This window comes from Gymnoscopelus microlampas (assembly GCF_963454915.1).
Source record: "Gymnoscopelus microlampas genome assembly, chromosome: 4".
Classification (NCBI taxonomy): domain Eukaryota; kingdom Metazoa; phylum Chordata; class Actinopteri; order Myctophiformes; family Myctophidae; genus Gymnoscopelus; species Gymnoscopelus microlampas.
In genome coordinates, this window is record NC_139941.1 from 39,996,580 (window position 1) to 40,023,224 (window position 26,645).

Below are 26,645 nucleotides of genomic sequence, written 5' to 3' on the forward strand. Positions count from 1 at the left end.
TCTCTCTCCTCTCCTGTGGATACGGTGTCCGCAGAGGCACCGTTAGAGAGGAGATGACAATGTCTTTGATAATCACCCTAATCCCCACAGATCCCATGGAGCCCTGGCTTGCTTTGGGAGAGGCCTCAACAGCAAACGGCTCCTCTCTGTGCTTTGGCTGAATTACAGCCTCAGTAACACATCAATATTATACCTATGCTACCGTATTTCACTGGGTTCTGCTCATCGCTTCCTCATTGGAGGAGAATGCTACGTTTGTCCATGGAATGAAATTAATTACGTTTTCTATTAAAGAAAAATAATGCTACTAAGTAGTCAGTCATCATGTGTAGACTGCAAGTTGGATTGTTGTGTACGTGCACGTGCACACACTCATTTTAAAAGTCAGCAGACTCAGAGGCTGGCTATTGTCTGGAGACATAGCACATTCACACACCAAATGATTTGAGTGGACTGTAAAACTTTATGTGGTGTGCTAAAAAGGATTCCAAATGCTTTTTTTATTACTGGAAGGAATGTTTCTAGATGCTGAGTTAGGTTAAAGGTTAGGTTAGTAATACCTCAGCTGTGTTCTCTCGTCTGCGGTAGTTGGGTGTATGTGTTAGTATTATGATGTTTGTAACGGTATCATGTATCAAGCATGAACAAGCATGAAATGTGATTATCACGACACAATAGAAGAAAGACATGAGCTGTACATGTTTTATTGCAACATAATTGTGATACATGATAGATTTTGTTACATTATATTACAAATATCTTTTATGTACAGACACAATGTGTTGGATCTATTGACATCAACAAACCAATATATTTATACAGTACATACACTGCTTGATTCATACAAGCAAATGAATAGGCCTACCTGTTAAAACAACAAAAGATTTAAAAAGCCCATTTAAGACATGACTGTGAAGGTACTGCAGTTCTATAAAGGTTTTGTAGTTGATTAATCATTGAGTTCATAAGTATTCCTGGATCTTTTGCTTGTCCAAATATCTTAGAAAGATCCAAAGATCAGTCAGCAATCAGTTGTTGAAAGTAATGAGATTATGAAGAGAAAAATAATGCAAATGTTGTTATACCAGGTATGGGAAAACGACAGTGTTTTATGTATGTTGAAAGTGCTATGAAGAACACTGGCCTGATTATCAACACCGGCATCACACTTCAAGAATCTTGTTATTGTTCCTTTATACCATGGCCACATGATAGGATTCTGACTGGCCGGAGGGTGTGCAATATTTATTTTACGATAACCACAGAGCTTTGATGTAGCGGCCTCATCAACATCGTTCTAAATCAATATGCATAATAAAAACGATACTGTTTGAACAGTTATTTAAGCTAACACAAGCATTGCATTCAACATAACATTTAACCGGTTTGGGGAACATAAAACGTAGTGTGTGTGTGTGTGTGTGTGTGTGTGTGTGTGTGTGTGTGTGTGTGTGTGTGTGTGTGTGTGTGTCGGCTGGTTGACTCAACTGGTTTCTAGGTTGTTTACTTGTTTCTATAGCGACTATTTGTTACTATGTGGTAAAGTCTATTCCAAGGTTGATGAAGATAGTGCCAACGCAGAGTTTCTATTTATATTGTGATTTCCCCCAAAATATGAATAAACACTACTCATATTTTGATTTTAGGTCAAAGGCCATGGTATGAGTTGGACAATCAACTCTGAGCCAAAATAATAACCTCAGCAAGATAATGAGCCCCAGCAAGATAATGAGCCTCTTGGTGTGGAGGGGAGGCTCATTATCTTGCTGAGGTTATCATTTTGTGGTTCTCAAACCATTACATTTCAAAAACCTTCATAATTCTGAGAGTGTATAAATTGGTTCTATTTGTACACTCTCAGAGTTACAGACCTGTAAGGGTCCATTTGGAACCCCTTCAAGGAACCCTGAGAACCACTTTGAGAACCACTGCTCCACACCATGCATTAGTCTTCAATAACTGCATGGCTCCTCATTGATTAACCCCTGCATAAGTTAAAACACCCGCAATTGACTTTAAATGAAATTAAAAGCTAGCCACTGGATACTGTTTCCTGTGTCATCTGCATGTTATTGCGTTATTAAAAAAAATGTATATGCTACAATTGAATGATTTCTACCTCAAAGCTACTCTGCTGAATTACTGTAATGTGTTCATTTTTTTAATATTGAATTGATGGTCAAGGTTCTTATCTCTTATGCGTCATCAAGGGAAAACTCTGTCCATATCAAGTCAACAGCAGGTTTCTCATCCCAAAACGCCAGGTTAGCACCGGATCAAAGGCAGTGTACCGGACACATCTCCTGAGCAATTGGCACATTGCTATATTGTGTCTAGCATTAAAAAAAAAAAGCATAATAGTCCGGCCCACTGAAATCAGATACACATATTCGTAGGGGCTTTATCGGGGCGGTACAGTACCAGAGTTCAGTTCAGTTCGCGAATAGTTCAGCATGACGCTTTGATATTGCACTTTCAACATCTCCTCTTCCTCTTAGTGAACTGGCTTTTTTTTTTAAAAGGTGCCACTCCACGAAACAAAATGGATTCTAGGCACTACCAAAAAAAAAGGATTTTGAGTAGTGACAGGCAGCGGCATATAAGTGTCTTTTCTTTCTGATGCCTTAGTGGAAGGTATTTGGGTTTGGACGGATCATCATGGTGACTTTCTTCAGAGAGTAGGCGCCGCCTCGGAACTCGGCCCAGTAGACTCCGTCCTGGTAGCGGCTGCGGTAGTGTCCTCCTCTGTACCAGACGCCGTTCAGGTTGGAATGGGCGCAGGAGTTGTACCACCAACCTCCCTTCTGGTAGTGAGCGCAGTTACCTGAGAAGAGGGAAAATAGTTAACCACAAGACCACAACGCATTGTATCGCGACTCAATGAGCTTCTTTTGCTAAATAGGGCTTAACCCATTAAGACCTGAAGCCGATTCTGCAAATGTCTTCTAAATCCCAACAGTATTCTGAAAAAACGTATGTTTCTCTATCAGTGGTGCTCAAACTTTTTCATGTCAAGGACCCCCAAAAGGATATGTATTTGGCCTCGCACCCCCATCTCAAAATGTTTTGTTCCAAGGACCCCCAGAAGAAAAGATTTGAGTTAAAGATGTTGCTTTAAAATGCTTTAAAAATATATATATTCAAAGACTTGCACACATTTTCACGATTTAAAAAAAATATCAGATATACAAGCTCATAGCGCGGCACTCTGTGCCGCATTATGAGCTTGTATATCTGATATTTTTGAATAGCCAAAGTGTAAAATAATGCTTTTTAGCTCAAATAAAAAAATGGCACAGATGCGTTCCAGGTCTTAATGGGTTGATAGTTAAAAACATAGGTATACATACAGTACAGACAGACACACAGTCTGCCATTGGAATCATAAAACATCATAATAAGAGGTATAATGATCACAATACACTAGGTTGATGCTTGTTTTGCTTACTTTATCTCTGTGAGAAATGTACGTTTTCCTGGCATACATCATACATCATTCATTGTTAAATTCACCCCAGTGGACCACTTTCACAGGTAAACATTGCGTTTTATTTGGGTGTTTCTGTGTGCCAGCATGACGTCAACTACAGTTAACTGTCCATGCTCGCACGCAGCAACACCTAAATGAAACATAATCGCAATTCACGTTATTACCTTCAGCTGTGTTTACCCCGTCAAACTGTCAGCCGTGAAACGGGTTTATTGAGAAAATATGTGTAGTCAACATCATTCATAACTCCCACCTGTGTACACGTCATGGTCTCTGTCCAAAGTCGTGAACTGTTTGCCGTTGTGCCAGGTGAGGGAGTCTCCAGCGTTGCCGTGGTAACGGCCCACCCTCAGCTTGTAGAAGTCGGTCTCGGCCTCCACCCTGAAGCTGGCGTACTCGGCGAACACCTTCCTGCCAGACCAGTCCTCCAGTGTGACCAGTAGCTTGTAGTTCGCCTGGTTGGTCAGCCAGTAGATATTCTCCAGGCCCAGCCAGTATTCACCATCGATATTGCCAAAACCTTGCTGTGAGGGGAAAAGAGATGAGAGACAACATTGTCAGCAAAACGGAGTCATGTTTTAGAGTTCTTTTTTTTTTTAATGGCTTGGAAACTGTTGGTTTTGGTGTCGTGGGGGTAATTCAGGGTCGTGCCTCGCAAGTTTGGGAGGTAATTGTAGATTTAGTTCTTCTACGGTGTTGGTTATTATCAGGGAATATTATAGCAAATGGACCATGTGTCTGGTTTATGGTGAGCATTGTGTGCCCAGGTTTCCACTATTATCCTGTTATGTGAAGAAATGCTGCCTGTAGTGTGTCTAGTGGAAGGATCAGAAACACTGTAAGCACGGTTTGTCCCGCTTTAGTGTTTCTGACACAGCTCTGCTTATATGTTGGTATATGGCATCCATTACTCTCGGCACATGCTTTGAATCATGCGAAGGCCCTCTTGTGTGAGAGAACAAATGTTATTCGGGATCCCTCGTGGTTTAGGGTTTAATGTTAAGGTCCCTGGAAAGATCCGTTCTATTGACCTTGTCAAGGATTTAATCAGAGCCTGTGTAAATTGTTAGCTTGAGATCTATTATACCTCATTGAACTGTTTCACCTTGCTCAAGCGCCCCACAATGAAAATCACCCTTCCATCTGGTAACAGTCTCTCTTTAAAGCTGGCCAGTGGCCATAGACCTGCTTGTTTGGAGTTCCGTCGCTATGACAAGTCATTTCTGTGCCACGCATGCTCCCAAAAGTAACATATGTCATGAGTGTCAAATCAACTCTTGATAGATTTGTTTCCGAAATGGCAGGCTGTCCTCGTGACATATTTTTCTCATGAGCGCTTGTCCCGCACGAACTAATTTCACAAAGGACCCAGCTGACGCCGGTATTGGATGTTATGAGTCATATAAGGCCAGTGATTGACTGGAGCGGAGCCTTAGCAGGTAACAAATCAGGCACTCTCAAATCCTCGACAATTACCAACTCATGATTCACTCACATCTGGTTAGAGTCAACACAACACACGTGAGCCATGCACACACACACAAGTCCCCGTTCAAACTATGAGGTCTTTGATTTGGCGTCTGCATGCGCACCTTGTACGTCTCCCAGTTCCTGAAGAAGTTGACGGAGCCGTCTAGCCTCCTCTGAATCACAGTCCAGCCACCTGGGTCGTGCCTCTGGTCGCACCAGACCTGCATGAGCCGGTTGGCGTTCTCCGGCTTCACCAGGTACATGCTGCTGGATGTGTGGCCGTCGTCCAGTGCGGCCAGACAGTCCTTAAATGGACCTGTGAAGCACAATAGGTGCATTAGGCATGTGAAAACAATTCAGTTGAATTCATTACCCCCCTCACACCATTACAGAATATCAGAATATATGGCGAAAACGCTAGACAGAAAGAGTTTATTATTGCGACATAGGGAATCACATTTTTTTCAGCAGGGAAAGGCTCTCAGTTGTTAATCCATTAAGACCTCAGATTCTACAAATGTCTTTTAAATCCTAACAGTTTTTTTAAAAAACACCTATGTTGCTTTATCAGTTTGCTATATCAGTGTTGCTTAAACTTTTTCATGTCAAGGACCACCCAAAATTACATGTATTTGGCCGCGGACCCCCATGTTCCAGGGACCCGCCCAGAAGCAAAGTTTCACTTTCAAAATATATATGTATTCAAAGATTTGCACAAAGTTTCATGATTTTTCCAAAAATAGCAGATCTACAAGTTGGTATAGCGCGGCACTCGGTGCCCAAAGTATAAAATAATGGTTAAAAGTGTTTAAAATCTAAAATGACGGATCGCTTTCCCGGTCTAAACGGGTTAAAGGGTGAAATTGACTTTGGCTGTTGCTCACACAAGGGAAATGGTTGCAGGCCGTGCGGCCAAGAGCAACACTGGCATGTGGGCAAGGCATGAGTCGTGGTGGTGACTCAATGATGAAACAGTAGCTGTAAGCAACAGATCACCAGGTGATTTCTCCTCAGTGAGGGACAGTGGTTTAAAGTTACTAAGTACATTTACTGCAAGTACTGTACTTAAGGGCAATTTTGACTTTTGACTTTGACTTTACTGGTGTATTTCCAATTTTCACTACTTTTACTTCTACTCCACTACATCTCAAAGGCAAATATTGTACTTTTACTCCACTACAAGTATTAGAAGACTTTAGTTACTAGTTACTTTGTAGATTTAGATTATTATTACAAAACCTGCATTAACCACTTCAACCCTATATACATTTTGACCATTTGAAAATAGCCGATCTACAAGCTGACAATGCGTTGCATTGTCAGCTTGTAGATCTGCTATCTTTTCAAACGTTTTTTATCCATTTGAAAACTTGTGAAATGGGACATTCTGTATGATGAGTACTTTTACTTTTGGTACTTTAAGTACATTTTGTACTTTTACTCAAGTAAATATAGAATTCCTGATGTTTTACTTGTAACAGAGTACTTCTACATTGCAGTATTGATACTTTTACTTAAGTAAAACAAATTGGAGCACGTTTTCCACCACTGGTGAGGGATGTACAACTTAAGTATGGCTGTTGTTTTTTCCTTGTTTAACTGAACTGGGCTCGCGCTCAAATAAAACATGCTATTATTTCTTTTGGGGGGTGAATTGCTGTTTTGATCAGGTCAATTTGTTGGAAATTATCTTAGGCATGTTATACTTAACTTGAAACTGAATATGCTTCATTATCAGTGGGGAGTGCACTGTTTCAGTTGTCAGAATATGCTTCCCTGGGCCTTACGTCATTGTGTTGAATAGAGAGAGTGGGATTTCTTGGGTTTATATTCGTTTAAGAAAATGCTTGATAAATCCTCGCCTTATATTACATCACCAAGTGTGTGGTAGCATTTAGAGGTCACGTTTGTGAACGGAAAAGTACATGTAATGTCTGTCTAATGTCTAATGCCTGGATTATACTGGGTTGCATGCCTTGCCACACACCGAAAAAGAGACGGTTAACAAGCTCGCAACGCGTTGTAGTACGCCTAGTGACCTTGGTGATCTGCTATTTCTCTATGTGCGACACCAGCATACAACTAAGTATAAATCACCCTTTAAGCTCGAAGAAAAGAAAATGACTCAGTGGTGTCTGACCTCTTGACTCCATTTGCATCTGTTTTATGACTTAAACGGGGGAAAACGGATCTGAATGGAAACACTGACCACAGCCATAGTCTAAGAAGGATTGTGTTTAACATTGTTATGCTGGGTAAGATTTATTGAGGTTTGTGTTAGATTCTGCACATGTTCACTCGGTTTTCTCTCCCTCCAAACCATACCGTATCAGTGAGAACAGTTGGCATGTTGCCTGTGTGCCATTTCTCTTTCCTACCGTTAAAGATCCCGAGTCGGCTGATATGGGAAAGAATTTGCTCTAATGGGGCCACTGGCTCCCCTGCTCCAATTGGCTGTGAATTTTGTGTTTAAAGTGTTTAACCTCTCTGAGATTTCACACCTGTTTGCTTTGCCAACTGGCCCGTTTACAAAGTGCCCAAACACAATGGACACAGAACAGATATGTTAAGGTTCACATGAAGAAGTAGTGACGCCGGTTGCATCTAAAGTGTGTGTGTGTGTGAGCGGGACATGGAAAAAGAAGTGAGAGAAGTGAAAACTGGAGTGCGAAAGAAAGTGGAGGATAGAGTGCGTGTGCGTGTGTGTGAATGTGTGTGTGTGTGTGCGTGTGTGAGAGAGACAGAGAAAGGAAGGCCATTGATAAAAGTGGCATTCGAAATGCAGGGATGAACAATTCCTACCACTGTCATACTGTATACAATGATATGAAAAAGGCACAACATGTTAAATCACAGACCGCTGAATCTATTTTCCGCTCATAAATTAGGGATGAAGTGAGTGGCAAACAGTTCATGTTTGTTTTTGTCTTGCAAGACGTTTTCTGGAAGGTATCCATCTCTCTGTGTAGAGAACAGACACAAGCCAGCCCAGTGCCGCCCTGCCCTGTTCTGCCTGATAAAGTCTGCAGCTTTGGTGGAACATCTGACTGATTCTTGCCTGTGGTGAAACTGGAACAAATGACATCACACTGACTCTATCTCTATCTGTCCGTACTTCACCCCCCCTCCCTTTTGCTTTCTCGCCTGTCTAGTGCACTCCCTTTCCCCGTTTCCCGTCTCTCTCTCTCTCTCTCTCGCTCATTCACACCCCCTCCTCCTCCTCCTCCTCTCTCTCCTTTCCTAATTGTAAAGGACTTTTTTCCCTTCATGTTTAAGTAACTTTCGGGGTGTAAGTCGCACAGCCGTGGGCAGGAAATTGCTTACGTCCCTTCACACATTACAAACAACAAAGGGCAGTGTTCACATGCAGCAGTGAGAACAGCAAGTGGTTGGACGAAAATGTCAATGGAAAACACTTAAAAGTAGTGCTATGGGCACACTGGGATTTATCCTTGTTAGTTTGCCCTCTTTTTCCCTTCAACATGAGACCAAAGGAAGGCCTTCTGAAAAACAAACCAGGGCAGCAAATAAAAAGACCATTTAGGGTCCATTTAAAAACTCTCCCTTTTAATAGCATTTATGCTTTAGGAAACCCATGGGCTCGGCTTCAACTATCTACAGAGACACACACACGATGTGTTTGCCCTTTCACTATGCTTTGAATTGTGGTTTCTATCAAGGCCTTTTAGAATTATATGCATCTCAAAGGCGTCTAGACAACAGCATCTCTGTTCTGCCTCAGAGCCCTTTTGTTGAGGAATGCGTGGGAATTATTATTTAAGCTGACAATGGTGTGAAGAATGGACACTTGGTGTTGTCTTGTGATTAATGATTAGGCGTTCCGGTGGGGACGTACACGGATATAGAGATCTACCCACTTATCAACAGAGTGACACACGCACGCACGGCCACACGCACGGCCACACGCACGCACGCACGCACGCACGCACACACACACACACACACACACACACACACACACACACACACACACACACACACACACACACACACACACACACACACACACACACACACACACACACACACACACACACACACGCAATTCTGAATAACCCTTTATTGAGTTCGGGTCAGGTTTGTCTCTAAACTGTGGAACCATTGGCGTGTAAGCCTGTATATGAATTTATGAGTGGACTATATCTGCCTTTGTTTTTGTATTTTTATGTTATTTTATGTTGCTATGGACCATGTGTCCTTAGTAATAAAGTTTGATTTGATTGATTGACACACGCGCGCGCACGCACGCACGCGCGCGCGCGCACACACGCACACACTTGTTTTCAGCCGCTGTTTGTTTGCTGTTTGTTGGTATGAGATTTCATCGGAAATGACCTGCTTTTTCCACATGGAACTTTTACAACAAATTCCCTTTGTTAGTGAAGAAAGACCCTTTTCATATGTGTGACACTGGAAGACTCACCAGACGGCTTGTTGGTGGTGGAGGGGCCGTGCGTCCCGCCGGGCAATGTGGGCATGGTGGGAAGGGCCGGCGGTATCGACTTCTGGTCGCTCTGGATCTCGTTGGTGATGTGATCTCGGTTGTTGATGCGCGGCATGACCGGAGGCTGGTAGGGCCTGTTCATCGGTGGCGATATCGGAGGGGGCTGCGGTCGCGGCCTGGGCTGGGGAACGGGGACGGGCCGGGGAGCGGGTCGACTCTGACACTGCTCCTCCAGCAGCGCGATGAGGGCAGACTGGTTGGTGGCCAGGGAGGCCAGGTGCTGGTACTTGTGCTCCAGGTCCTTGTATCGACTGGTCAACTGCTGCATCTCGGAGGTTTGGTTAAGGATCCTGTTCTCCATCTGAGCCAGCTCCAGGGCATTGTCCCTCTTCCTGATGATCTCATGCAGCAGCTGCATGTACAGCTGGGTGACCCTGGAGTTCATGTTGCGGCTCTCCTTCCTCAGCAGCTTCACCTCGTTGACGATACCTCCGTCCACCTCCACCAGCTGCTGCAATGTCTCAATCTGCCTCTTCTGCTTCGTCAGCTCCACGTTAAGCAGCTCCAGCTCCTGCTTGTTGACCCGGTTCTCCGGCTGGCCCTCGGGCTCCTTGGAGTTGACGCAGATGGCCCCAGTCACTTTTTGCTGGGGCACGATAAAGGTGTAGGAACACTTGTCCTGTGGCATCTCGGGCGGAGCGCGTTTGCTCCTCCCCGCGTATAGAAACTCCCGCTCCAGGCCATCCTCGCTGCTCTCGAACTCCTGGACCTTCCCCTGGGCACCGGCCTGGTCCTTGGCGGGGTCCGTCTGAGACTGCTCGACCCCAGAGACTAGTCCATGTGTTAGAAGCAGGCCCAGCAGAATCACCGAAGGGAGCGCCATCAGCTTTGGGTAAAACTCACCAATGCCTGAGAGACAGGGGATGGAATAGAGACAAGAAAAATATATTTTGTGTTATAAAGACAAGAGTGTGCCACCACATCGTGTTGAGAGACTGACCACATGCAGTAGTAGTTGACGACTGACGAGTCATTATGACTTGCAGTTGGCACCTAGAAAAAGTGCATGTTAAGCAGGCCTGGTGGACATGGGGTTTTCAATGCAAGCCTCATGGAACCAGATTTCCTTGCTTGCTCGCTCTGTCTGCCAGCCAGAGCATCAATGGAGTTCTTTACAGCCTGTCTGATTGAGACCAGAAACAGGCTGTCCCTCAGGATGCCCTGTTCGCAGTGTCTATTACTCGACAGAAGCAGGCAGGCACACGGCTCGGGGAGTTTTCAGTCTGCCCAGGGAAGCCCTATTCATTACATATCCCAACCAGGGGAAGGCTGCAGGTCATTAGAGATTTCACAAAATATAGGCCACCAGAAAGGATTAAGAGCTGGAATGAAACTGTATACACGTCCCCTGCTGAGTGCACCGATGGATGCTGTGCCTTTGAATTATGTAATGTATAGGCTACTGAGTTATATAAATGTGTAAATATGTAATTTATAAATGAAACGTGTAATTGATGATGCACAGGGTATGTATAATTACTGAAATAATAAAATGACACAAAGGTATTCAGATAAGATGCTTTGTCTAACGTATTGTGGACATTTGGCCTTCAACAATGGTTTGGGTGAATTCTCCTTCTGTCATCAAATGTGTTCAATAGGGACTGTTTGAAAGATACTAATCCTCCTTAACGATGTGCCGATCTCTCCAGTGGCTGCTTTTAAGCTACAATGCCGTCAAGGGAGAAGTGTTTAGCTTTAGTTAGGCGTCCTGGCTCAGGTTCTCCTTGGGTGACTGCCACTGCGAGGCCTTGACACACATGAAAACACTCCTATCTTCTCCTCTGCACAGCCTGGGACATCTTTGCTTATGGAAAATGTGAGACACTCACGCAGATGATGCTATTCGTGGATCTGTTTTAAATATTGATCTTGTTGCATCAGACCTGAACCGTAGCCTTTACCAAAAGAGGCAGATGAGTTTGTGTTGACGAGGCAAGCAGTAATAATAAAACAATCCCCCTGTGTCTCTTTTTGTGCACTGGCGTTCCAAGCAGAGTTGAAGCCTGAAAGGGAATGAACCTTTCGCAACTTTACCACCTGGCGTGCAAACTAAAGCGGCCTAATGGGAGTGTTATACAACATAAACCTTATCTGGCTCTGTTTGTTTTCACTGCCAACATCTATGATGTTGAGATATGACCATGTTTAGACAACTCTTCACAGAGCACTGTCTCCATCCGCACCTTCCAGGTACAACTCGTAATTTTCCTCAGGAACGCATTGAAATGAGGTGCTGGGGCTGTTTGTACCCTGAATCCAAAGTGCAGGCATTTTTATTAGAAAAACAAGCGGGGGCCAACATTTTGAAGGTTGATGTGCTGTTATTAGAAGCGTAGGGGGATGCCACTGCTGAGTGCAGTGGAGAATGTGACTCCTGTGTAAGGATAACAAGGCCCTCAAGCCCCTGGGGCTTCTTTAATTGAAAGCTGCTGCATATTGGATTACAGAGGAGTCCTGTGCAACACCTCCCCTCAGCCAGAAGGAGCTTTTCCGATCGGAAAAGCGGTGCGGAGAATGGCACATATTGGCCAGCGTTGGAAGGAGCTTCGTGATCGGTTGGGGATCTCACTTGTGCTCCACTTGCCCCCACTATACCTCATTGTTATGAGAAAGATAACCGACCGTTTCAAAAAAGCAGGAGGGGAGCAGTGTTTTTGTCTGGTTACTCTCTGGGCGCGTGGCCAGCACATTAGGTTGGATACATGGAGAAGAGAAATGCGGAGCTCTCCAAGAATATGACCCTTCAAGCCTTTGACCCTGTTCGCTATATTCATCCAGAATAGAATGTGTAAACACATTTTGTTAGTGCGAAGGCTTACTTAGCAATGAAACCCTCGCACCCTGCCCAGAATGTGAGTTTACTGACGGTCTATCTGAGCAAACATCTGAACCTATCAGATCTTCATCAGAACAGTTATCCACATACAGATTACTACTGCGGTATCAATTTCACTAAAAAAGGCCCGCATTTGGCAGTTCTTTTCCACAGAGGCACCTGTTTTTAAACACATGGGAAGACTTTGTTTTAACTTTACTTATAAGTCGTCCTCTGTCAATGCAGTATCTTTCTTAGCACTAGCTGAAAAAGTATGACGTCACCTCAGCACATGATGATTGAAGAGAACGCAACACCATTATGTTTAACCACAGCACAGATCCTCGGTTGTCAATATGATGGAGAGTGGAATGAAATGGCAGGATTGTCTTACTGTGCTCAGGAATGATGTGACCATATAGATCAAAGTCTAGCAGAAGTCACTAATAATAGCCTATCAGTAAGCCCAAACCAAGCTGAACAGTCGGGCCCACGTCTCTTCTCAAGTGCTGATGACTGTATTTGGCCAGCGGCTGCTGTGGTTTTTCTCCCTGGAATATGAGATCTGCTGTCTGAGACACGCAGCCTGCATGTGCGCTACCGCTGGAGGAGTCCCATGCTGGACACGGTGGTTAGCCCAGAGGCTTCTTCCATACGTTCTCCTATACACCTCAAAGCTGAGGGGAAATCTTCTACAGCGGTGGTTCTCAACCTGTGGTCTGAGGACCACCAGTGGTCCTTGGGGGAGGTACCAGGGGGTCCCCAGCGAAAATAGTTAACATAGCATCACAATCATTTTAACCACAAGCTTTGGCTATTCAAAGATAGCAGATATACAAGCTCATCTGCTATCTTTGAAAAATCTTTAAAATGTGTGCATATCTATCTTATCTAATATATATATATTTTTAAAGCAAACATTTTCTTTTTTACTCAAATATTTGCTTCTGGGGGTCCCTGGCACAAAACATTTTCAGATGGGGGTCAGCGGCCAAATGTATATCAATTTAGGGGTCCTTGGCATGAAAAAGGTTAAAAACCACTGTTCTACTGTGTGTGTGTGTGTGTGTGTGTGTGTGTGTGTGTGTGTGTGTGTGTGTGCGCGTGTGCGTGTGCGTGTGTGTGTGTGTGTGTGTGTGCGTGCGCATGCGTGAGTGTGAGTGTGAGTGTGCGTGACTGTGCGAGTGTGCTCGGACGCACATGCATGGTGCGTATCATTTCTGTTTTTTCTGTTAATTCGGGCTCCTAATCGCCAAAAAGAGGTCCCTCTGTCCCACAGGAGACAGCGTGTCATTAACCCATCCACAGTCTCGCCCCGAGGGGAACAACAGTGAGAGAGTCCACTCCCAATTTCCACTCACGCTGCCACCACCGCGGCTCATTATTATCATAACATCACTTTGCCGTAACAAGCTGCCATTGACTGACCCAATGGCTCCTGATGATTAACTGGTGTTGAGAAGTGTCACATGAAGTCACGCCCATGAGGACACTTCACAGCACAGACAGCGTGACTGTCACTCAATACCATGAGGAAAGGAAGGACACTGAGAATAAACCTTCCCATTCCCTCTTTTATTGGCATGTGCTTTTATTTTTGTTTAGTTTTTTACTCTATAATTGTTTTCAGGTTGAAATATCTTAAGAGGGCATATAACGAATTCTCCATGCATTTAAAGAATTATACTCCAAATAAATCACATGCAACAGGCAAGTGCAAGTGTGTTAGGTCAGCGGTGTCTCTGAACAGCATCGTGCTGCTGCTGCTGTGCCTTTTGCTCATACCGGGCACACACGGTAATTAGAAGGAAAGGCAGTCCCGCTCAGTCTAGCCGATGCGTCTCACCCCCAGCCCCTCTCATTTCAGCGTGAGCATGGCATTCCTCACATTCTAGCCACCTCATTAGAGCGAGCTGCCACAGACTCGCATGCAGAGAGAGTCAATGGTTGGTGGCAAACAAAGAGAGACTTGCCGTAATAGACTCAGCAGCAACCCTCCCCTCACTTCCAATCGGCCCTCATGCTGTACCTATGCTCCACAAGTCAGATCTGCCCCTGACCCCGATTCAGCACCAATCGTCCCCACTTTCTGATTGAACGCACCATAATCACATCATCATCATCTGGATCAGGGGCTCACGACACGTCCGCTTAACGCCTCATTTGTCAAGCGGCTGAAAAGAACGGAGCTGCTTTGCGAGGCGGCTTTGTGCCGCATGTTCGAATTAGCACCGAACTATGCGGAGAACTGGCAGAGCCCCTCGCACGACACCCAATATGTGTTGGATCAGAGTCAGATTCAATTTGCTCGTGGTAATCTGTGATATTGCATTACCTTGGGGGTGACCTCATTCTTTCCTCAAGCATGTAATCCTTGTAAGCCCCGAAACATGACATTTGAAACGTGATTAACCTTGTACCTGCTTGATTAGACGGTGCAGCGTTTGTTTTGGCTCTCCATGGAAGAGGAGTGATTTACTTTCCAAATTTTCAGTTTTGTTTCCATGCATCATTCTTTCTTGGTGTGTTGTTGTTGCGTGCCCCCACTTGTGATCTCAGTCAGACAGTGAGGCAGGGGGTCTCAGGAACTGTTTCGATAAGCCCCAGTGTTCTACCTCAAAGCCCCCTTATCCAAACAGCACTCTGGCCACAGAAACAAAGCAGGGATTCAAACAAGCGGCTCGCCTGTCCGCAAGAGCCCAGGGGCACATCCTGAAGCCACTCTCTGCTTGACACAGCCATTCTTAAAACCATTTTTTCTTTTTACCCAAAGGGGACTGTGGTTTTCTGTTAACGAGGAAAAACGGTTCTGCAGTAATCCCTTGTTTACTGAGACAATTGTTTTATGTCACCACATGAATTTAAAGATTTTGATTGTTGCAAAACCTACAGTATACAGCTTGTACAGTTCCCATTCAATTTCCTATTTGTTCCTAAATTCCTAAGTGTTTTTTTTTTGTGCTGTGTAATCCTTTTTTATTGTGCCATGTTTTGTGACAAGCTGAGTGTTTATCACAAGTTAATGACCACTTGGCCTGGAGAGCGTACTCTCCCAGCATCTTCCTGTGTTGAAATGACCCCTCTCTACTTTGTCTCCATTAGAGTCAACTACCTGGTTGAAGTGGCAAGAGTGTAGAAGTGCCCTTTGCCATGTGTAAGTAAATCAAGTTAGTTCATCATGACTTCTGTAATTAAGATGAGGAGAAGTCACTTTTTAGAAAAGCATTTTTAAATAATTACAGAATTGCATTTACCATTAATACGTTAAACATTTCATTTGGTTATTTAAACCGTATCTCCATAGTAACCTTTTATTTTTTTGAAATTTCATCCACACTTAGGTAATGTTTCAAACTTTCTCAAATCACCAATTACAGCCAAAGTGAATGTCAACAGCCACCTAATGCTTACCAGATAATTGTAGACTGTTGATGAGGCTCCTTCAGTTGCCTTGCCTTGGCAGAGCTGATTGAAGTTTCCCCTGGTAGAAAGTCATCCCAAATGTGAAAGCTGGTGTCTTGTTGTCCTGCGTCCCCCTTATTACCCGCTCTGTGCACGTTACTCACTCTTTGTCACCTGAGTCCATTCCGCCAGTGGAGAAGAAGCTCAGGATGATTAAAAAATAAAAAACAACCTATTGTTATAACACCTTCATTAGATCAGCAGAGAAGCTCAACTTGCTGGCAAGACTTGTAAACATGGAGCAGGATGTAAAAAAAGAAAACAAGGAAAAGATCCACTTTGCAAATAAATTGTTGACAAGATTTATAGAAGCATAATTTCCTGAGTTATAGAGAGAGTCCAGGGTGGATTGTGAGTAGATTGTCACTCTCTGAGGGCTGTATCCATCACTTCTGCCTCATGGCTCAAGAGGCAGTCTCTCTCTGCTGCACTCTTTCTCTCTCTCTCTCTCTCTCTCTCTCTCTCTCTCTCTCTCTGTGTCTCTCTCTCTCTCTCTCTCTCTCTCTCTCTCTCTCTCTCTGTGTCTCTCTCTCTCTCTCTTAGAGAGCTTTTTAAAAGTGATGAACAATCCACTGGCACAATGTTTCAGTGGGTAGACAAATTGAGTTGAGGTCCTCCCCCTGGTTTCTTCTGTTTTAACCCCTGTTTGACCAGTTGGAGAAAAAAAACAAAATCTTATTTAAAGCAACAGGCCTTCTCCCTTCTCCTCCCCTCCTCCCCTTGGCACAAAAGAGATCCACAAGCCATGAGACATAAGCCTCACACACACACACACACACACACACACACACACACACACACACACACACCCTACCCTACTCGAATTTCCAAGCCCCTGCCCCCACACTGTCCATGCACTGGTTTTCCACTGCCACTATTTCTGGCTGGGGCTGGTTATTATGGCAGTGCATGGCAGTGGTGAAGTCACAGTGATAGGATCCTAATTGGCCATGAATGAAAAATGGTCGCCCCTGAGGGGAAAAGGTTATAGGCTACACGTTCTGCAGGAAGGGTTTGGTGAGGGGATAGTCGAACCGTTGATTACAGCCTGGAAGTGAGATGTCTCTAGTCTAGTGTGAGACAGGCTGTGGCTGGACAGAGAGCAAGGTTCAAGGTTCTTCTTTATTGTTACGTCTTAAGTCAACTTATTTTTGTTTCGGCTTCCTTCAGACATAATGCAGCAGCATAGGTAATCATAGCAAAGTGCAAAACTTGACTCAAGCACTCCTGACTGGATTCTCGAGTGCCCTGGTTCACCACCTTAGAAGGTAGTTTAAGCCGATGCACTCTGGCAACTACTTCAAACAGCCCAAACGCAGGAATTAAGCCTAATTCATGCCTCATTGTACAACTTTCTTATTGCTCACCAATAATAACTGATTTTCAACTGAAAAATATACGACATGACGTTTCACCGGAAAGAAATGCTCTTTTGGCAGATCTGACTGCAGAACGTGACAAACCGTATCACGTTTGTTTTTGTTGAAAATCTGTTATTTGCAGCAAGCAATGGATATAAATAAGGAGAGTTGGGCACTAATTTATCATTCCAGTAGGTTATAGGGTTAGTACCAAACAGACTGCGCATGCATGGCCTATCTCAACTCAAATGTATTTGTATAGCCCTTAGTCACTGATGCAGGCTTAAAGGAAAACAAAAACATATCCAGGCACAAGAGGCTACACCAGGAAATCCATTGTTAAATGTCGTCATGTAAAACCCACAAAACATGAGTTTCAACTTGTTTTCTTTTGTGTCACAAAAGTCAAGTTTTCAAGTTTGAATGGAATACATATTTTGGGTTTAATTTTAAAACCATACTAAATAGGAAAAAGCCCCTTGCAAGACATGCTGAAATGAAGTCAAATCCTTGTTACTGTGAATCATTACAGGCACCTTCCGCACTCCTCATGTGCCTCTTGAAAAAAAAGTGTTGAGTTTACTTGTGTTTGTTATTGCTCACAGATGAAACGTGATGGACACTGTGATAGGGATTTGCAACATGTTGCCGAGACGAGGCAAAGTCATGTGTCACAGTTTGATCAGCTTGCCAAAGCTCTATAAATTACTCATGCAGGGAATTGGCAGTGACAGTCTTCACTTGGCTGGTGCCTGTTGTTTCTGTGTTGTTTTGATGTTTTCAATAAGAGCCAGTGGGGTTTTTGTCCAGCCAATGATGTTATAAAGGGATTTTCTGTTGTTAGATTCAAATTCAATTGAATCTTGATTTGAATCACTAAATGGACGGAAGATATTCATCTTTTTTTCATCAACTATGATCATGGTTGTAGTCAACACATTTGGTCACCATATCAGACAGGCAAATGCACAAGTTGATTTATCTTTACACAGAAATCCTGTTTAAATGGATGATTTTTTGTACTGATATTTATGTTTTATGCATCAAGAAGGTTATTGGAAGCTTCAAAAGTATAGGTTCTTAAAGAGATATGGCTTATGTGATTATATTGATATATCTAGCTATTGATCTGTGCAAATATTACATTTTAAATCATTTCTTAGATCATTTACTGTATAATTTTACAAGTATTGCTGTTGACAAGTGGCCATCAGTAAGTGTGAAGACGTGTTAAAGACGGATAAAGACTATGTATACCATGGACAGCATACAGCATGCTACCATGTTTAATCGTAAATTACGTAAGATTTTGTAGTCGCAGTCTTTTATTGCAGCCTTGTGTAAAATAAAATTGCCAAGTAAGGCTCTGCAGTCTGTTTTACAATGTACAGGATGTGGGATTCTCCCCTGGAGCTGCAGTCACAATAAATATGTTGCAGATGTTGACTAACTGCTTTGTGTATAAACATAAACTCCAAAAGCAATCAAGACACACACTGAGAAGAGAGCAGACTACTGGAAATAATTGAGTAATAACGGTGGAAAAGTTGCGCTCCCTCTCAGCCTAAATACATGTCACACCTCTCTCCATTCAGCGTGACATTAAGGTCTGCGCGCCAACGTTCAGCTGCATCACTTTCATCAGGGTGTGAAGGACTGCGGACGTCCCTGAGTAGCCATGGATTTTAGGGCTACTTACCGAAAGCCACTGTAGGGATTACAGAGTACATAAACTTGTCAGTAAGAGGCAGAACTTTTTGAACATTTTATACTGTCTCGTACACTTTGTATTTTCGAGTGATAAATGTTTTGGTCATGACTAAAACACAAGGCTTGGTCAGTCTTCTACACAGTAAGAGTGGAAAAGCTATTAGGAAGAAATAGAGTTCAGCCTGTGTGATGTCCCTCAGATGGGATGTTCTTGGAACTGTATATTGTTAATAGTCATAAGAAAACATTGTAAACTGTAAACTATCCGATAAATAAGAAACTTTCGCGCACCTGAGAAACCGTTTAGGCCCGGTGCATAGGGATGAAAAGTAGCTAACAAATGCAGAAAAATAGTCGGAATCCCACTGCACTGCTGTAGCTTGCAAACGTATCAAAAACAAATGCCCTGAAATCACAAAGCAACAAATTTGTGTTCAATGAAGCATTGCTTAAAAGAAATTTCGTCACCACAATCAACATGAACGATTGCTTCATAACAACAGAACCTGTTCCTCTTTCAGCGTAGCCTCTTCTTTGGTTTATAATTTGGTTTAGTATTTGACATTTCAAGATTTATGCTGTGTATCCTTTGTTTAGCTCACGGGTAATTCATTAGCTGAATGCAGGCAGTTTGATTACTTCCATGAGAGCGACCCTCTCTTTTTCTTTATTGTGAATGGAATGGAATGGAACTATCGAAATCTTTCCGTTGATGCTCCAGAAAAGAATGAAGAAGAACAGCTGCTTTTATGGAAACAAAAGTTCCTGGCGGGAGATACTGGACAAATAAAGACCTGGACAAATTCATATAATAATATTTTTTACCGGTGCGGGTCAGACCAATGGCTGGTGGTCACATTTTACTAGTTCACCTTTGGACAAGCAACTTTGATAAAAGGAAATGGTATAAAACATAAGCATACATGCTCCATATGCCGCATGGTGGAGTGAAACTAAGTGCATTTTACTCGAGTATGGTGATGTACAAAGTACTTTTACTTTACATGAGGAGCCTATGTCCAATTTTCAATTGATTTTATAGTTCTACTCCGCTACATCTCAGATTCAAACATTGTACTTTTTACCCCACTACAATTATTTGAAAACTTAATTTGTAGATTTAGTTAATTTGTAGATTTAGATTATTATTACAAAACATACATTAACCAATTAATACTATTTATACTTAGTCTATTCAAAAATAGCTGATCTACAAGCTCATAGATCTGCTGTTTTTGAAAAAAAAAGTGGGGGAAACTATTTTTGAGAAAAAAACTATTTTTGAAAAAAAAGTGGGGGAAACTATTTTTGAAAAAAAAAACTATTTTTGAAAAAAAAAAAATATTTTTGAAAAAAAATATTTAAAAAAAAGCTATTTTTGAAAAAGTTAAATTAAAAACATTGTGAAATGGGACATTCTGCATAATAAATACTTATATAATATTTTGATGCCAATACTTTTGTACTTTAACTCAACATTTTTAGGGACTTTTAATAAGGACTGAAGTATTGCTACTTTCACTTAAGTAAAAAAAAAACCTGAGTACTTCTTCTACCACATGTCCATATGCCGTGTGCCGGATCTCTTAGCCTACAGGTATGCATTACCGTTCTCTTTAACCTTCTTCCGCTCTGTGTTCAGTTATAAGATGACACCTGCAGTTTCAGTTTGCAGGCCAACTCATGAATTAGGGGTTCTGAGCATCAGGGGAGCTGGGCAGGACTCCGAACGCCAACAAGCGTGTTTGAGTGACTCCTTGGGTTGTGTCCAAAAACCGTGGTGTTACCGCGGCGATTAGTTCTCTTTCCATCTCTAATCCTCAGCAGGTGCAGGAGCACAGCCCAGTAAAAATGTCAGAGGAAAAAGTTACTCCCATATTGAAATACTAACCAATCAATGCATTTTAAAGCTGCGCGTGCCACATGGGAGACATCATGGAAAGTGGGTTCGCACTTGGAAATGTTTCACAGATGGACCAATGAATGGGCAAATGAATGAGCATGTTGAAGAAAACGTTGTCTGGTTGTTAACCAATGCACATGGGAACAAGACGAGGAAACGTGGTGTCTGAAAAAACACTACCGATGACGAGGCACATGCTAACAAGGAGAAGATGGATTTAAGTGGTGGCTAAGTGGCTTTAAGAGGGGTGTGTATATGGGCTACGCTACTTTGACTAACCTGGTTGTTTGAAGTCTATTACTTGCCATCAAGCCAGGGACATATTCTTCAACGGAAGCAAGAAAGTCTCACTGGCATTTGAGAAATACTAAACCACCAGCCTGATCTCACAGAACACGGTGAAATAGCACGGATTGACAATTCCGTAAACAGAAAACCAGAAAAGCCGTGCATAGGAGCCGCGAATCCCACGGTGAAATAACACTGGTTCCAAGCCGGAAGCAGAGCAGTCCCCACAACATGATTTACGATTCTGTGCCTATCGATACATAACTCGGACGCCGCTGAGTAGGCTCAAGCGAACGTCGCAACGTTCGGGACGGCAACTCACTCGCTTTACCTCGCTCGGTGGTCCCTCACGTGACTCCAGTTCGCTTGAGACTGTGCGCCTCCGACATGGCCCAAAACTTACAAAGTCAATGGAGGGGATTCGCGGCTCCTATGCACAGGTTTTCGGGTTTTCTAGTCGTCTATGTTACCTGTTACCTAATCCACTTCGTGCCTTGTGGCTATGTACGGAATGTCAATCCGTGCTATTTCACCGTGTTGTATGAGTATGAGATCGGGTTGAAACCACATATACCCTATATACTTTGTTGTGTACATCAAATAGGAAAAATACCCAATCTACAAACTCACAACGTGTGGCGTTGTGACTCGTTGTGACTCATGTGAAAATAGCAGACCTTTATAGATCTGCTATTTTCAGTGAATGTTGGCCCATTCTGGCCAAAATGTTCACATATCATGCCCAGAATCGGGACGCTATGGTATTCATGTGGTTAAACTTTTGCCAGAACCCTAGATTTTCATGTGTTACCTAAACACCCTAAATAACTTCAAACCTCTGCATGGCTGTTTGCTTGGATGTTTTGCCTGCACCTAACGACATAGTGCTTTGTGTGTTTGTTTCAAGTACCAAACAAACTAAAGTGTCAAAGCGTGAGGTTTCCTTACAATTCAGCTCTTAGCATTTTAAAGCAATCAACACACTCATAAACAGATTACAATTAGATGACTGCAATGACTTCATGTTAGAACAGGAGTGTTTAGAACTGGACCACAAGTGAATGAGGCCCAAGAGTCATTAACAGCTTACATCATCTCCAGAGAAGACAGGCTCTGGGACCTATCACAGGATTTCAAAGACTCTTAGCCCAATAATCAAGTTAAGACACATCTATAGGGATACAAAAGACACTCATTGTGTGAAACAATTGTGTTTCCACGCATGACTATGTTAGTGTGGCTCATGTGATTGTATATGACATGTTTGGGTGGTACTGATTGAACAATAGTCACCCCAATGTTCTTGCAACACAATCATGAGCTCTTGTTGTAAACAGTTTCAGTATTCTTTTATTTACATATTAAATAGGTATGTATATATATATAGTGCACTGTGCGTGCGTGTGTGGGTATGTTTTATTAACTCTTTGAATGCCAAAAATAAAACATTGTTGATTTCTGAGTGTTTTCACAAGCCTTTGAAAAGTTATAGAATATTATTCTTTACAACGATCCACCCACCAATCACTTTAAAAGACGTAGGGGGGTCTCGTAGAATCGGAGAAAATAAATTGTGCCGCTGCGATTATCCATTCCATAGTTGTGGGTAGTTGAATGTGGGTTGTTTTTGCCAAAAAGCAACAAAAAGCAGAGATAAAACGCATTTTTCCAAATCCATTAACATGGAAGTGAATCTGGCTGTTTTTTTTGCGTTCACGTGATTTGCTGCTTCATTGCTTCACTGGGAGTCAAATGGTGATGTGTTAGCGAACAGCGCCATCTAGCGTAAAACCACTGAAAACACGAAATCTCGTCATTCTCGTCGTTGGCAGTCTGAGCCTTAGCAGAATATGACGAGAAATCCCGTCATTGGCAGTCAAAGAGTTAAGGGTATACTACAGAATTGTCCTCTGTATTTGAAAATGAGTGTGCACACAGTACTGATTTAGTAAATTAAAATAAAAAAAAGTATTAGTTGTATACAGTATACTGCAATAACAATGTGTGTTTGTCACTGATAGATTGCTTTATCATTTTACAAACACCTTAGGCTCAGATCACACATTGGAATAAGATAGACACAGACACAGTCGGAGATCTCCGTCATATTTTACTTGGTACCAAGGAGCCAACGTCCAGCTTTACCTGAATCATTTTCTGAAGTACAAATACTTTACATTGATATATATACAGCAACATGAGAAGGAGAAACAGTTAAGCAGGAGGCAGGGCTTAGGAAGTACTCAAAAGTATTAGGATACGAGTAATAGGTACTAAATGTAATAGATTAGAGCGTATTTGAGACTTCAGTGGGAGCAGAGAGCTGTGCCTCCAAGGGCTGGAGACACTATAAGATAGCCGTGGAATGTCAACATCTGTAACTTACAATAATAGACCATTCAGTATTGGCCCTTAGTTCTGTCCTCCTCTCAGTACCAAGCACAGTAGAAATGAACATTTATGCATTAATTATATGAACACATTATATAAAACTGAGAATCGGACCTTTCAGTCACAAAATCCCATGGCACACCTGGACTCTCTGCACACCACTGTGTAAAAATGTAATTATTTGTAAGATGTAACTTTTGTTTGGTTCTTCGTTTAGGTTTCTTTGTTCATTTCATGGGGTGCATGTGAGGTTGTTTTGACATTTTATTCCATGGTTTATCATGATTGAATGTTCCCGCAAATCTATAGCTCTTGATCTCATCTAATCCCAATAATTGTTGAATTAAACATTGGTAGCTTCTTAATGTATTAAGCTACGGGCCATAGGGCCATGGGAAAACAAACAAGTACACTCAGCAACAAGGAAGGAGATGACAATCATAATCCCTCTGTGTGTTTTATCTAAGCATCATTGTCATCATTAGCTTGAGATGTTTCATACTTTTCAAACATAAACATAAAAGTGCTACAACTGCAGTATGCAGTGGAAAGCAACTAAGTACATTTACTCAAGTACTGTACCATTTTGAGGTACTTTTACTTTACTTCTACTCCACTATCTCAGAGGCAAATATTGTACTTTTACTCCACTAAAATTATTTGAAAACTTTAGTTACTAGTTACTTTGTAGATTTTGATCATTAGCCCTATATACATTTCGGCCGGTCTACAAGCTCACAATGCGTTGTGATGCGACGCATTGTGAGCTTGTAGATCTGCTATTTTCAAAAAAAAAAGTATACATTTTATATGTTAAAAAAAACTTGTGAAATGGGACATTCTGCATAATGAGTACTTTTTTACTTTTACTTGTGTAAATTTTGAATTCCGGACTTTTACTTGTAACGGAGTATTTCTACATTGTAGTATTGATACTTTTACTTAAGTAATTTTTCCACCACTGGCAATATGCTTAACTTTTTCTCACAAGCTGGAACAAAAGCTCAGAAGTTGTGGTTGGAAGCGTTGGAGCGTGTACCTGATACGCGGCACCCCGCTGTGAGACCACCACAGCCACTTCTGTATAAACATGAGCATGTACAACACCAGAGTGTGTCCCTGTCTGCCCGGCCATGATGGATGGTCTGCCAGTAACCCATCACAACCTCCGTCACCCCTGGCCTGCTCCGCACTATTGGTCACTGTTCGGTACCAGTGTTTGACTGACAGGCCTGTTGTGATAGCAAAATACACAAGTAAATTGTTGTTGTACTTGAGCAGTGGTTCTCAAACCTTTTTCATGTCAAGGACCCCCAAAATGATATGTAGTTGGCCGCGGACCCTCCATCACAACAATATGTTTGTGCCAGGGACCTCCAGAAGAGTAAAAATGTAAAAAAAATATATAAATAATCAAAGATTCGCAAAACTTTTCAAGATTTTTCAAAAATAGCAGATCTACAAGCTCATAGCGCGGCACGAAGTGAGGGCCGAGGACCCCTAGTATCAGGGTCCTCGGAGGGCCCCTGGCGGAAACTAGGGTGTCCTAAGGGGTCCCCGAACCCCACTTTAAGAAACAATGTACTAGAGCAAGCTGCTGTTGTAGGGATGCTGCAGAAACCCATGTGACTCTGGCGCTAATCTTATAAAATTCATCAAAATGGCGATATTAAACTTTTCCCCAATGGTTTGCGGTGGAAACATTCTGGTTTGCTTATTCCATGGGCTTTCTGTGTTGTGCATACTGCATACTGTGACTGGTGGCTTGACCTACAGGGACCGTTCTGTTGAAGAAAGAAAGCCAGTTGGAGTTTTATGACCTGAGTGGAAAGAATGGGGCCTGGCTCAGTCAGGATTTTGTCAAACTCACCCTCAATGCTGCAAAAACCACCAAATGAGACCAGTTAAATGTGCAACGTGTGAGAATTCGGGGGGAATGGGATTTCATTCAGGTTTTATTAGTCTGATGTTGAACGCTTCGAGCCGCCTGTGTGGCCTGAATCACTCAGTCGTGTACCTCCATGTCCAAATGATTTATCGATATATCACCGAAAAGCAGTGGAGTTGCAAGCAACATTTAAGAGATTTGGCCCCAGATATCAGCTTGAACCGAAGAGATTCAGTTACCGATGCTGCAGTCACCCCTTTAAAGATTTTGTAATTTATTTCCCATTGAAAAGACCCAGTTCAGCTGTCTCCTGCATGTATTGCTCTTGACATTGCACCGTGTACCGTGTAATCTAAAGATCAAGGCAACACTACCATTTTGTCATGAATCCTCAAGACTTACCTTATGGCTTCCAGACATGTTTTACAAGAGGAACCTCTCTTTACGTCACTTGGAAAGCATCCCAGTGGACGTTCATGGTCACTGGGAACAGACTTTATAACCGGTGCGTTGCCCTGGGAATCCGTGGCAGAGTGACTGGACAGAACAAACATACTGTAGAAAAAGCCTGTGCCACATATTGGAAGTAGATTGGACTTCTTGACAAAACGCTGATCTGTAATGCAACCAGTGGTGGAAAAAGTACTCACATTTTTTTATTTAAGTAAAAGTATCAATACTGCCATGTAGAAATACTCTGTTACAAGTACAAATTCGGAATTCAAAAAGTGCAAAAGTATTGGTGTCAAAATGTACTTAAAGTACCAAAAGTAGAAAGTACTCAATATCCAGAATGTCCCGTTTCAACTTTTCAAATGTATAAAAATCTTTTGAAAATAACAGATCTACAAGCTCACAATGCGTCACATCGCGACGCATTGTGAGCTTGTAGATCGGCTATTTTCAAATAGGGATAAAGTGGTCAATGCATGTTTTGTTATAATAATTCAAATCTACAAAGTAACTAGTAACTAAAAAATTCAAATAATTGTAGTGGAGTAAAAGCACAATATTTGCCTCTGAGATGTAGTGGAGTAGTAAGTAGAAGTACTGAAAACTGGAAATACTCCAGTAAAATAAAAAATCCTCAAATCTGTACTTAAGTACATTACTTGAGTAAATGTACTTATTTACTTTCCACCACTGTGATGCAACGGACAGATGGAAGGCCATGTATTACATCTGAGGGGATTCCTCTCCCCTCTGATGACCCGTCTGACCCGTCTGTCATTCCGTCAGGGGGAAGGTGGTAACAGTAGAGAGGCCTGGAGGTTTCATGGTAAACACATATGGCTCAGTGTTTCAGTGGCTGGCTGTCAGTGGCTGAGCTCAGGTTTCA

General features: G+C 42.5%; 1 protein-coding gene across 1 annotated transcript; it reads right to left on the reverse strand.

Moving 5' to 3' along the window:
* Nucleotides 1–688: 688 nt before the first annotated feature.
* On the reverse strand, nt 689–16,262 carry angptl2b (angiopoietin-like 2b). Its single transcript, XM_084055305.1, has 5 exons — nt 15,715–16,262; nt 9,405–10,334; nt 5,083–5,276; nt 3,744–4,014; nt 689–2,824 (listed from the first exon to the last, which is right to left on the reverse strand). The coding sequence occupies exons 2-5, from the start codon at nt 10,306–10,308 to the stop codon at nt 2,625–2,627; spliced, it is 1,569 nt and encodes a 522-aa protein (XP_083911431.1). The 5' UTR covers nt 10,309–10,334; nt 15,715–16,262; the 3' UTR covers nt 689–2,624.
* Nucleotides 16,263–26,645: the final 10,383 nt, after the last annotated feature.

Bases quoted from the DNA above. Each gene is read 5' to 3' on its own strand.
- angptl2b (XM_084055305.1), bottom strand. From the start codon at position 10,308: ATGGCGCTCCCTTCGGTGATTCTGCTGGGCCTGCTTCTAACACATGGA. The intron at 4,015-5,082 runs GTGCGCATGCAG...TTCCCCTCACAG, and splicing joins GGAACTGGGAGACGTACAAG to CAAGGTTTTGGCAATATCGA. The intron at 2,825-3,743 runs GTGGGAGTTATG...CCCTCTTCTCAG, and splicing joins AGACCATGACGTGTACACAG to GTAACTGCGCTCACTACCAG.